At 36.0% G+C, this 14,195-nt stretch overlaps 2 protein-coding genes across 3 annotated transcripts in view; one reads left to right on the top strand and one right to left on the bottom strand.

Moving 5' to 3' along the window:
* The window catches only part of COX6C (cytochrome c oxidase subunit 6C), a 121,029-nt gene that overhangs the window by 100,056 nt on the left and 6,778 nt on the right, over positions 1–14,195 (top strand). The gene's annotated exons all lie outside the window — the stretch shown is intronic.
* VPS13B (vacuolar protein sorting 13 homolog B) overlaps positions 1–14,195 on the bottom strand; it is a 312,128-nt gene that overhangs the window by 93,720 nt on the left and 204,213 nt on the right. For both annotated transcript variants that reach the window (XM_087706818.1, XM_087706819.1), the window contains exon 36: positions 10,741–11,148. In XM_087706818.1, the coding sequence (XP_087562944.1) occupies positions 10,741–11,148 (408 nt within the window). The remainder of the gene's footprint in view (positions 1–10,740; positions 11,149–14,195) is intronic.

The following is a 14,195-nucleotide window of genomic DNA, read 5'->3' on the forward strand; positions in this document are numbered from 1 at the left end:
CAATTTTGGCAATGCTGAATTGATCAATGCCGAACTGATTAACTATAACAGGGATATTATAGTGAAGAAATACTTGGATATTCTTGGAATACTTGGGGTTGTACAACTTAAATAAGGTGCCTTGCTTTTTCATTTAAAAGTTAAAATGAGCAATTATACTAGAACTGATTATACAAATGCTTTAGTTCAAGGAGCAAACATTAATCAGATGTACCGAGATCTGTCCCTCTTGCTCTGGAACCTGCTGGATTGAATGGCAAGACCTGAACAGTAATGGATGGAAGGAAATCAGAACTGCTTTGAAGAAACACTACTTTATCAAGCTTCCTGACCATATAGGGTTCCTTTCCTATTCAAGCTAACACCCTTCACATCTTCCTGCTCAATATAAGGGTGTTTTGCCTGAGGTTGAAAACACTGCATCATGCAACCCTACATTTGGGAGACTATAACTAACAGGGATATCACCCCATCACCTATCCAAAAGATCACATACTACTTGAGTCGCGGTGGCGCAGTGATTAGAGTGCAGTACTGCACACTACTTCTGCTACCTGCAATTTGCAGTTCAAATCCCACCAGGCTCAAGGTTGACTCAGCCTTCCAGCCTTCCGAGGTGGGTAAAATGAAACCCAAATTTTTGGAGGTAATATGCTAACTTTGTAAACTGCTTAGAGAGGGCTGTAAAGCACTGAGAAGTGGTATATAAGTCTAAGTGCTAGTGCTAAGTGCTACATGCATTATTACTGTGGAATGTATAACTGAAAAGGCTGTTAAACAGCACTCAATCACTGACATTTCTGTCAGTTTTTATAATTTTATAAAATTTATAATTGTCTGGGAAAAAAACACAAATGAGAACATCAGGATTTCAGAATAAACATAAACATTAAATGCCATTTTGGAATAGTGTTTTTTTCAGATGTTCCAAGAAGCTTGCATTATGATTAGTTTGTTGATTTATAAATTATGATGAACTCTTTTTTAATTTTTTCCTCCAATGTACCAGAAAATTTGTAAAGTCCAGTTACATCCCTCTGCTAATGTCCACCTTAAGATAAGGAGAAAGGAGTAAAAGGATGAAGGAGAATCATAGTCACTAAAACACATGTTCAGAACCAGATGGTACTACAGCTGGGTAAGGCAGGGTATTATTCTTAAATTCAGAGGCATTTCTGAATAGATGATCCCATACATGTGAAAAAAAGAAATCAGATTATCTTATGTGCCTAGCAGATACCATTAAAGCTGTTTTTTTTTTAAAAAAAGGAAATTAGTATTGTTTGACTATTATTTGTGTGTACAGTATTATTTATTTTGTAAACTTTGTGTGCGTTACATTAAATCTTAATGTTTACATCTTAAGTTGTACATTTTAAAATGTGAGGACTATATTCCTTGTTTACTTGAGTTTCAATGTATGTGATTGTATATATTTATATTAAGCTTTTAAATACTAAAAGTATTTGTACACTAAAAAGTAAAGATCATGTTGCATGCATTGTTTGTTAAGCCCTGCTGAAAGATGGCTAAATATAGAAATGTGCATTAGGTTTGGGCACTAGAAGAAAGAAAACCCTCAAGTTAAGAGGTGAAAAGTACATTTTTATGCTGCAGAAATAATTCATTGGCTATGTTAAAGTAAACCACACAGTATATTGTATACTAGGCCTCTCAGGTTGTTTGTGTACTGAGATTGGATGAAACATTTAAATGATTGCTCTCAATATTTTCTACAGGAATTTTGAAATATTATCTCATAGTTTGGCTTTAGTTTGGCATGGATCACCATCCCACTTATTTTTGTGACTCAAGAGTGAAAAAACAGGAGCTTGTATGAGTTCCTATTGTTTCCTACAGCAGAATACTCAAAATGTTCTCTGTTTTATCTGTACAGATGATGGAAGATTTGAAGCATTTGGAGTGTTATTCTGTTGGCCATTTTGTGCTTAATGCAAAACAAAATCCCTTTTTTCTTTTATATATGCCTGTACTAGTAAGCTATAGAATGTCTGCCCCCGTTCCCTTAAATCAAATCTGATTGTCCTGGGTTATATGTTTCATAGTAGTTGATATTTTTGTACATATATAAGAGAGAATAGAATACACTATATAAGAAAAAAATTATATTGTAAGTTGGAATCTCATAATATTCACGTTATATTAAAGGGGGGGATGGATGGATAAGCAAGTAGCTGTTTTCTTTTTGGTTTGCAGTCTTTAGATGTAAGTGAGGATTAGGAATAAGAATTAGGGGTGCTGCACTGAATTGAAAGGAGAGGAAGAAGGAAGAGAAAGGACAAACAGGGGTGGGAATCAAACCAAGGAAAGAGCTGGACAGACCAAAACAGATGGAGTACTGTAATGGTTGTGAATGCTGGGAGCAAACCTAGAATGATGTATGAGGAGATAATCAGTGATTGTAAACCAACAGAGGCTGCAAATTACATGAAAGAATCTAGGGCTCCTAGGACCTGAGCCCAGGGAAGAAAGTATTAGTGACTGGACAAGTCTATGAGGATAGAGGAATTGCAGGAAAAAAGAGCAAGCAAGAAGTCCTTCATCATAATAGCCAATAGGCAAACAACCATCGTTAGAGATGGAAAATATAAAATAGAAGATGTTTGTTCTAATATAATAAATTAGGTGAAGTGTAATTTTCTACCAGACAGGGAGTGGTAGGTAGTGTGGATTGGATGTGATGCTGGAGACTAGATTGTGAAGAATGAATAATTAATGTAGATCATCCTTTGGGTGAGAGAAAAGGTGACAGAGGACTGTGTGGAGACAACTATTGGTATGGGTCATCCTCTGGTGGAGTGTCTATCAGTAGTAAGAATCCTGAGGAGCCTATTCCTGAGCAGAACGTTGGTCAACCCAATCAGATAAAAATATAGCTTGGAGAAAGAAGTGAAGCATGGGTTAAAGGGAGTGCAAGCTGATGTGTGGGATATGGGTAGTTACAGCGAAAGTGGTGGAATGAAAGAGTAGCTATGAACTAAAGGCAAAAAGTGTGGTGGAAAGAAAGCTGGGACAAGAGAGGTGGGTGGGTGAGTTAATTGCCCCTTAAGTCGTCTGGTGGGAGAATGGAAAGGAACAATAAGGAGGAGGGAGCATCAACCTGGAAGTATAGTGGAAAATGGGAAGCTAGATGTGGTCTGCTCTCTCAGAAGAGGGACTTGAAAGCTCAAGCCAATCCTCACTTTAATATTTCCACAACGTCATCTCATGTGTTGGGGCTTTAGAATACCCTGAATACTAGCTCATCTTATGGAATATAGTTTTGCATGTAATAAATATTTATTTATGCATGATCATGGATTATAGGGTAGACCTATATCAATGATACCTAGTTGAATGAGCAGGGGAGGTTTGGTGATTGTCGTTTGGGAGATTCTGCAAATGACCAAAAACCTTGTTCTACAGCATGTAAAGTTCACATAAGAGGTTGGTCTTGAAGGACAAGTGGTTATTTTACTGTTCTCTGGCCTCCATATCCATGTTACGTACTTTGATCCCTACTTGAATTTACCACAATTTATTTCTTGAAGGAGAAGAAACTGCATGGTCATCATGTAGGGAATCAGGGAGAGGCTTGAGTCTTTTCCAAATATTATTTCATTTCCTGGGACTTAAGCAATGTTTCAGCCTTCTTTGCTTATATTACACTTTTTGCCTATTTTCCTCAACACCATCTTTAGTACAGTATAGCCTTTATTGTCATTGTACATCATGTATAGATTGAAATTTGTTAAAACATCTTCCTGATTCTCTATACCATGAGATTGTCCTGAGTTATCATGGGTTTGACCAGCAAAATATCCATGTTAGATCTGGGTTTTTTCCCTCTAGAAATACTGAGAAGGATCGAGGAGGTATTGTAATTTCAATGATGTTAACTGGTGACACAAACATCTGCAGGGAGAAGTGAGTGATCTTGCTGCCAACCTCTGATGGCCAGTTTAGATTCAAAAAAGAGTGAGACAAAGTAAGCTGCTCAAAGTGCCCCAGATAATGCTAGGCTCAAGAGGCATCTAAGGGTGACATAACAGGAGACAAAAGTTGGCCAGTGGCTGCATCCAGGACCTCCACCCAGAGCTGGGTCCATAGCAAAACAGAAATCTACATGGCTCCTTGGTTTCCACCATTGACTGCGCTTGGTGCAAACTTCCTGTAAGAGCCACCGCTGCCCAGCTGTTCTCTATTGGGAACAACCTCTCAGCTTGCCAGTACTCTGCATCCTAAACCTGCTGTCTAAGAAATCTCTGCTTCTTGGAACTGTATGGCTGACAAGCCAACACTACACTGATGTCCTGGATCTTGGACTGTGACCTTATAATGATCTCACATACTGCTTTGGAAATCATGCAAACAAGCTTACACCTTTCTCCCTACTGTACACACATCCTGGCTGCCACTGTCTGTATTATTTAAACTTTAGAATAAGACCTCTTAACAGTGTGTGAGAGTGTTTGGCCTGGAAGAGAAGAAATAGAACTTACATGTTTCCAAGAATGCCTGGGGAGTTTCCAAAGGCAGGCAGTTCTGTTGTGTGCTTTGTTCACCACTGGAATGAGAGGTTAGCAGTGGTGCTTGACAGGGTTGCTCCTAAACACCCAGTCCCTGAACTGCTGAGCCAACAGAACTCCTTGGTTTACTAAGGAGCTCTAAGAGATGAAGCTAAGGAAGAGATGCCTGAGGCAATACTGGCATGCAGTGAAGAAGAACAAATGTAATTATACTGTGCTAGTAAGAGCAGTGAAGTGTGATTATCCTACTTTTATTGCATATGCAGATAGCCACACAGCAGCATTATTTAGAGTTACATATTCCCTGTTGGGGAAATTGGGGCTGGAAAAAGGGCTGCTGGATCATTGCAAAGAATTCACTCAGCATCTGAAGGATAGAGTTTCTCACATTTTTCTCAAAGTTGAATGCTACTTGGCTAAATTCTTGTGAGATGATCTGGGATTAATTTGAGCCTGAGGATCCTGAGGAAGTGTCCAATGTTATCTGTGCTGTCAGTTGAGTATAGTGCAGAAATGGTTGCTGTTGCTTTCACTGATAAACTCTGGCAAGATCAAAATAATAAGAGGAGAAGAAATATCCTGCTCCCATTGGATCTCTTAGCTGCATTGAATACTATTGACTATGGAATCATTTTTGGAGTGGTTGAAAAAGCTGGTGGTTTGAGCAATGTTTTTCAATGATTCTCCTCTTTCCTGAATGATTCATCCAATTTGGTTACGAGCGAGGTCATGTCCTCTGTTGTGGAGCATCACAGGGCTGATCCTTTTCTCTGTTTAGGCTCTACTTGAAGCCTTTGGGAAAGGTAATCCATCACCTAGGGTGAGGTATCATCAATCTGTGGATGATACTCAACTGCATGTCTTTGCCACAGGCTGAGATGGAATTGTAATGTAGGTCCTGACCTAACACCTGGAGGCTATTAGGGTTGGATGCAGAAGAAGAGGCTTAAGCCAAATCCTAGCAAGATGGAGTAGCCAAATCTCAGAAAGATGGAGTAGCTGACTAATTCCAGAGATATTTCATCCTTAGTTCTGGATAAAGCTGGCCCATAATTTGAGTGTTCTCCTGAACTCACAGTTCCTGCTTCAACAGAAAGTCGAAACTGTGGCCAGGACAGTCTTTGCACAATTATGCCTTGTGTGTCAATTGAGGCCATTTCCAAAACAGCAGTCTTTTGTTCATAGTACTTGGGCTCTCTCACCTTACATCTCCTTTATTGGAATCACTGTAATATAGAGATACCCTTGAAAGCTATTAGGAGACTTTAGCTGGTTTTAGCATGAAGCAGCCTAGGAATTTATGAGAATACCAAAGTAACATTATTTGTAATTCGGGGTCCTGGATATCCCTGAGAACAGTCACCCACCAATCCACCCAAACTAACAAATGCATTGCTCTGATAATTTTGGTTACTGTTAAAAGCAATAATTCTAGGTAGAATTGGGTGTTTTTCCAGCATTCAAAGTCAACTTTGGTCTCAATTCACATGCCAAAGAGCAGGTAATAAGAATATATTCTGTCTTACATTAAGATATAATATATTAGCTTGCCACACTACATCACTATTGTGTGCGTTTTCACAAAGGGAACATATCTCTATGTTTACCAATCCATATGAAACCTTGTTCATTTTCAGTGACACTCTGCATGTGTTTCTATGAAAAGAAGCCAACAAGATCCCACAAAGCATTTATCAAACAGGGCCGAAGATTGCTCAATAGAAAAGAGGCAAGTGCATGTAACGAACATAAAGTATGCATTTTTGATATTTCCCAAAATAGGAAGGAAACTAGCTATAAAAATTCCTGATGAATAATATCTGGAAAACATAATTTACTGTAAGGTTATCAGTTAATGAAGCCCGCGTTAAAATCATTAGGCACGGCCATAAGCTTTTGTTTTGCTTCCATGAGGGAGAAAACATGCTTTTCACACATTCCCAACCGAAGCTTTTAAAAAATGGCTCTCAGCGCAAGAGGATTCCTCTTACATTACAAACCAACTTCCATCTCTCTTACACAAAGGCTCATCTGGAAAAGAGGCCGTTTACACTGTTTATAAAATACTGTCACATAAAATTTGTAAGGGAAAAAAAAGCCATTCACTAAAAATAGCTTGCGTAAGTAAGGGATTAGAGTAGTTTCTGCTGCTATAATTGCTCCTTTGTAGTTTTTTTTTCCATGATGTTTCTGAACAGCGCCTTTTGACTATGTTTATTAAAGTCAGCACATCAAAAAGGATCAAAGCCACTGCTAGTGAGAACTTAAAAAAAGCCCCAAGTGTGTTGTGTTGTCTCATGGGAGAATTATGCAGATTCAAGTAAACAAGTGCAAATTGTTGAGGTTTTAATGAAAAATTTCTACAATTATTGAATCTGAAGTCATTGGTTATTATAACATCTGTACAACAGATGGCCATTTTGTATAAAAGGCAAGCAAAGCTATTTTGTCTGTTTTAACAAGTACATCTGAGAGGACGGGTTTTTTTTGTCATTGTATGCCATTTGCTTCAGCAAATAATTCGTAAAATGCAGCTGGTGCAGATGGTCACCATGGTTATGTGATTGTAAAAACCTGAAACACTGTGAAGTATTTACATATTAGTTTCATATGCCAAAATCAGCTTTATTCAGTTCAAAAACACTGCCATAAAATTGTTGAATATAAAAAGAGATTGGCTCTTACATAGATTTGAGCTTATATTTTCATTTGAAATGAAGTTACTGCAATTTATCTTCAACTATACTTAGTTTGGGCTTAGAAATAAAATACCCTCCTTTAGAATAAGCAATGATCTATTAAATGGAATGGAATAGAATGAAACTGTACTACTGATTTACCAGGATGTTTAAAAGGAGTTATTTAAAAAATAAATAAATAAATTTTCTGTCTAAATTATTGCATATGAGTTATCCTTTATTAACATATTCCTTTTACTATTGCTCTCACTTCCCAAAGTTTGGTCTATCTGCCTCTATGCACCTGCATGTTTCCAAATGACAAAACTAAGGAAGCAAAAATGTGAAATTAATTTGCTTTGCCTTTTGTATTCTCCATAGGAACTTTTTTCTTTTTAGCAAATACTTTTCACATTCATGCATTTCATTGAAATAAATTATTGTATACCTGATCAAAAGGTATTCTCAAGAATACAGTTTTCATTTAAAAAAAAAATGATGCATAGCCTTTTCTTCTTAATGTCATGCAACGGTAGAGGTTTTTACTCCTTTCCATTTACAGGGCTAACTTACAAATAAAAATGTAGCTTAAAAAGATATATATATAAGGAAACATTTAAATCACATTTAATACAAAAATCATAAAAATATATAATATTTGCCTAATGAAATATTACTTAGATAATAACACACTAAACCAATCGTAAGTGGAAATAATGCATTTTCAACATTTTTTTTTTAAAAACTGAGCAAAGATTGAGCAATTTAAATTCCTTGGAATGAGGAGTTTAAAAATGGGGTTACTACAGAATAGGCCAAACCTCTGGTATACAGCTGTTTAATCTTTTTACTTGGACAAGAAACCTGCCTCTAATGTTGACGCAGAAGTGTAGCTGAACTTATAAGTTTAGCTGAACTTGCAGTGGGCTTTTTAGATAACCTGATCTCAAATCATTTATGAATTTATTGGCTCTTATCTGTTATTCACTAAATTAAAATCAACATAGACCGAAATTAAAGCGTAACGCTAAGCCATAGGTAACATTGTGAGGCTGAATCTCAGGGATATGTTTCCCCTGCTTCCTTGAGGGAAGCGTAAAGGTTAAGTGTGACAGACCGTGGGAGATGGGGGGAAGTAGGGAGAAAGGATGCTGCCTAAGGAATGATCAGATAAGAGAAGGTATTTTCTGCAAACTGCATAATGGGCAGAGAAAGAGACTCAGAAAAGATCTTCCCTAACTTCTCAGGCTGTAAAAGAAATGGAACAGACTTGCAAGATTCTGTAACGTAGCCTTAAATAATACAGTAGCATTAGCTCACATGACATGTTTCCTTTCAGGTCTGCCTGGGAAAGTGGACAGGAAATAATAAGGCTCTTACTTTAGGGTCTGAATAAACCAGTTTCCAATCATTCATAAACTTGGAAAACGTGTTTATTCTAATGATAGTTCATTCAAACAAATCTGCATCTGCAACCACTTTTACATGGTTTGAACTGGTTAGTTTGTTTAAAATAACACAATATAATAGTTTCCAAATTCGGGAACATCAAGGGAAACCATAGTTTTTTTCTCCACCAATGAAAGTGGAAGCTTTCAATTTGAAGGCTCAATACAGTATATTCAAATATGGGTTTCTTTTACTTCATTCCCTATTTCTTCTTCTTTTTTCTTCTTTCATTTATTTATTTGGCTTACATAGTGGCTTTCCACAAATATTACCTAGGGTGAACTATTTAAAAATTAAGTAATTAGCAATAAAATATTAAAACATTAAAACAACTGTAAAACAATTTCTAGCATTTTAAAATGTAAAAATAATGAGATATATCTCAAATGTCAAGAAAATAGAAGCCAAGTTAAGCTTGGAAGGGAAACCATTTCACAATTTTGAGTGTAATTCTGGAGAACATGTTCTTCTATGCTTGACTAATGCAGCTAAGGGTGTAAGAGTATTTTCTGCAAATTTTAATTGGGAAGATGGTAATGGGCCAATAATTCAATATAATACCTGGATGCAAACCATTTCAAGTTTTCACATTAAGCCAAACAATTGACCTGGCTAGAAAAAAAACATTGGTAACCAGGCCAAAGCAACAGGAAAAAATATGACTGTGACAAAACAGTTTGCTTTTTTGCTTACTGTTCCATTTTTAGAAGTGTATACAATATGTTGGGGACATAGTAATAAAATAGATGTGATGAAACCAAGGCTTGTGTAATTAATGCAACAAATAGATTTGGACACAGTCATACAAAATGCACCAAAAATAGTTGGACAGCCTACTGTACTTCTTATAATAGGTCCCTGAAGATATGATCAAAAAATAGTGTAAGATCAAAAGAGCACTCCTGATCTTTCAAGATGAAAAGCAAACTCTTCTAGAACATGACTGAGTTCTATTCTTTAAATCAGGCATTCTAATTTTCTGGATTAGCCCATTCTAAACTGAAGCAATATTCAAAATGTTTCATAGATTATTTAGTTTTAAAAAACAAAGTGCTGTAGATCTTTGTGTCATGTGTATTGAGGGTTCCTTGCTCTAAAGCTCTGGAGCCATCCACATGCTTTTTTTGGTATGTTCACTATTATACAGGCAAATTAAATTTTGTGGGGCACCATAGCTAATAGCTGTGACGCCAAACTATAATTTTTAGATACTATTTTTTGAACTCCAACCAACAGAAAAATGTTGGTTTAGTGCTTGCAAAAGTGCAACCCACCATGTCCAGAAGAAATAGGATCCAAAAGTGATGAGATTACCAAGTGAACAATAAAACATAATAGAAGGCATAGCCAAAACCAAGACAAAAATATTATTCCTGATATGCTTTGGGGAAACAAGTATGTTTCTTCATCAATATAATTTGTATTTGTTTCTGAAACACCAAAGATATTTGCAGATCAACTCATTAAGACTTATCTAAAGGAAAAATGAGTCCAGCAGAGTACTACCTGCTTGAGAAGTACGACAGTCTAGAGTAGAGTCACACGAGCTTTCAAAAACCAGTGAGTATTTTATTTGATAGATACATCTCAAAACACATCAAGAAAAATATCTTTGTTCAAAATAAATAGGGTCCTGTCTCCTTCTCCTCAGTTTCAGAAATATTTTTCCCAATCAGGAGTCTCTCTAGATATATAGCTTTCCATTTCCAATACTCCTCTGTCAATATGGTTACTGCTAAAACTTGGGGCATGTCCCAAGCTTGGTGCCTTCCAGATGTAGGGACTTCTATTGTCATACATCTGGAGGACACCAATGTTTTAAAAAGTTCATTTTGGTTACTTCCGTATGTTGACTGAAAATCTGAATGAAGTGGTCCCAAAATAAAGCTATGTATCCATTCTTTAGGTCTTTAGTCATTTAATGACTATGGCAAAAACAATTGTAAAATCAGGCCCAAATCACTTAATGACCACTTTACAAAGTGATGGAAGTTCCAATCCCATTTGTGGTTGTAAATTGAGGATTACCTGTACTATTGTCAGGATTCCATTTTCATAAACAAAAATAACTTCAATGTTCTTACCTTTAGTCTTACAGTTGACTTTGACATTCAAATTTCCACTGAGGTTGGATAAAGATACCAACAGGCGAGGTTTAAAGGGATTTGGGCAAGTTTCCACAGAAACCATAATCTGAGTGGTATGGATAGAAAATTGCTGACAACAGGAAATGCTCATCCATAGGTTTTCTTGTGGTGAAGCTTTTTCCCCTCCATAACTATGATCTTCAGAGTTGGAAATCTTATTTTTGCAACACTGGGATGTATATGTGTCATCCTTGTTTGGGATACCATCAGTTGCTGAAACATTTTCCTCCTGGGCCTCATAACCATTCTTTTGCCTTAGCTTTTTCAGAAATTGTTTTATTTGATCTAATTTGACAAAACTGATATTGGCTTTCAGAGGCTTTGATATATCCACATTTATGTTGGCTGTGGGAAAGAGAAAGAAAGAGAGAATACAGCTTTTTGCTTGTAAAAATAATCTAATCTCAAACAGCTATGATGGTAATATGAATGTTAATTTACAGTTTTGTTAGGTAATTTATAACTGAGATCTGTACTTTAGAGCAGTGGTCTCCAACCTTGGCAACTTTAAGACCTGTGGACTTCAATTCCTAGAGCAAAGCTGGCTGAGGAACTCTGGGAGTTGAAGTCCACAAGTCTTAAAGTTGCCAAGGTTGAAGACCATTGCTTTAGAGCACTGTAATTAGACATTTAAAAGTAAATACTTTTTATACTAATGCATAATTATTAATTATTAAAAAGCACAACCCAACAACACACACAAAGAAGAGCTGGATGAAGACCCATATTCAGCTTCATGAAGACCCTATGAACCATAACACATTGCAACATATGGAATTACAGAAAATAGAAATAAATTCAAGTATATTTCAATGCAAGCAATATTTCTATAATTTCATCAAAAAGTGCACTACAACCCACCGATATCCTTAAAAATATATATATTATTATAGGCAAGTCACAATGCTGGCTGGAGAATTCTGGGAGAAGAAGTCCACAAGTCTTAAAGTTGTGAGTTTTGGAGACCCCTGCATTGTTACATCAAAGGCATGTGTTTTTTTTCCTTTGTATTTTACACTTTGATAAACTAATAAAAATGTTTTAATTTGGAAATAGACATGGAACACAAACCAGCAAAATATACTAAGGAACCCCAAAAGCCAGTACCAAAGGAAGATAATACAGGACTAATTTACAAACAAAAATGCAATAAAGTATTAATAATATTATGAGCACCAATCTGTAAACAAACAGGCAGACGACCAGCAAAACATATCCATGAACAAGCTGTCAGAAGACACAACACAACTTTACTAATCTCCTTGCATATAGATAATCTTCAGAAGAATTTCAACTGGAAAACAATGACAAACTTTAGAAAAAGTCAAATGGAAAAATACAAGCAAATTCTTAGAAGCATTATACTCTGACCAAATAGGGGTTAATAAGAATATTGATTCAAATCCTGTTTATGAAGCTGTCAAAATATGTAATGAAAAATTCAGCATTACAAATCCAATCCGGTCATCAGCAAAGCAAACAAAATTCCCCAACCACACAGCAATCAATCAACCCATACATAAACTGGAACCATCTCATTATGAACCAAATAACCCAAACTGAACCACAATTCAACAAGCACATACACAAAAAGAATACACCCCCCCACCCAACAAGCTATCCTAACATATAGTATTTTCCCTGATTACACAAGAAGCAGTCAACACACAGATAAGACAGAATAATCACCTGATCAGACAAATAATCAAACAAGACCTCAATCTCTTATAAAATATCTGTGTACAGTTTACCATATTCAAGTGTGTGCAAAGCAGTAAAAACAAACAAATATATAATCCCATTTAATCACTGAACATCACTTCTCCAAAACTTAGGTATTGGTAACATTCTCCAATAGCCTAATGGAACATCTGCAATCCAAGAAGGAACTCCAACAATGCATCAGACTGAGAAAAAACTCTTATTTGACCTACATTTCTAAAAGGTGAAGGGAGCAAAGCTACAAGTCTAATCAAATTGTCAGAGAAGGACTGCAGAAGGAGTAAGACCCCTTGGCATTTGTGGACAAAAAAGGGCCAAACTTTTTATGGAAGTAAATTAACACATTTCTAAATGACCAAGCATGAACAGAATATCATGTTTGTCCATTTCTTTACTGTATTTATGTCCTGCCACAACCAGGGCCCGGTGCTGCCAGGGCTCTGGAAGAGTCTCCCAGAATCAGCCTAGATCTCTCCTCCTTAAGTTTTCATGAAGATGGTAAAAAGAAAATGACTTTGGAGAGCATTGATGTTCATGCACTGCAACATCTTTTGTTCCATTTTACTTTATTTTATTTTATGATGTATAGAGTCTTTTGGACTGGGGATTTATGGCTGTTATTTTATTAGTTTTATTGCATTAATCATACTGTAGATAGTAGTTTTATTTTTTTATATTAAATATGTGAGCAGATGAGGATCTTGGATTATTGCAGGATATAAATACAGTAAACAAACAAACATAATATTCTCTTCATGGTTAATCATTTGGAAATGTGCTAATTTGCCTCCATAAATAGTTCAGCCTTCTCTTTGTCCACAAATAGCACTGTATTCAGAGGATCTCACTCCCTCTGTAATCCTTGCCTGACAGTTTGATTAGAGGCAAATGCATAAATTGATCCTATATCCATTTTGACATGTTAACATTTACCCTCCCCAATGACACAATTTACAAAATTGTATTTTCATTCTCTCTCCAATTTATTTATTTGTTTATATTTCTTCAATATTAGGGCTGTGCAAGTCCTTTGCAAAAGTTTACTGAAATCAATGGGAATAGATGAGAAGCAGCTCCCATTAAAGCAGTTGCATCTTTTCCTAGGCTTTTTGTGAGGTATTTTCAACAATCTCTTTAGTGATTTGATGTATAGCCATTTTTCACTTTCCCCAACAAAATATAATCATTCCTAAGAATTGTGTTTAAAACCATTTTTTTCTTTCCTCCTTTTAGCTAATGGAAATCCCTCACCACAAAGAATCAGATAACTTATAGAACTCCGAATTTACTTGGGAAAGTAGGATTAATTGTTATTTTCTTTAATTAGCAAAACATATGGTTAATGGATAATGGATACCCCAAAGTCTTGTGCCTATTAGCCTGTTATTTCTGTTAATATTACCAAACACTTTCCTCTAGTAAGCTGATATTTAGCCTGCATCAAAAATATTCCAAGCATTCTTATTATGTGGTTCTTCTCATCAACACACCAAATGGTTTCTAAGCATTAGCAAGAAAAGTCTGAAAGTCTGGTAAAAGCCTAGTGTGTTCAATTTCCTTGTTGAATTGCATTGTTTTAGTTTAACTATTAACTTTAAAATCTCACATTTTTGTTATCATCTGGGATACATACACTTAGAAGTGTAATTGATGGCAACAGAACTTGCTTC

The sequence above is a fragment of the Thamnophis sirtalis genome, unplaced genomic scaffold (genome assembly GCF_051295495.1).
Source record: "Thamnophis sirtalis isolate CommonGarterSnake01/CBP01778 unplaced genomic scaffold, rThaSir2_p1.2 scaffold_2, whole genome shotgun sequence".
Classification (NCBI taxonomy): domain Eukaryota; kingdom Metazoa; phylum Chordata; class Lepidosauria; order Squamata; family Natricidae; genus Thamnophis; species Thamnophis sirtalis.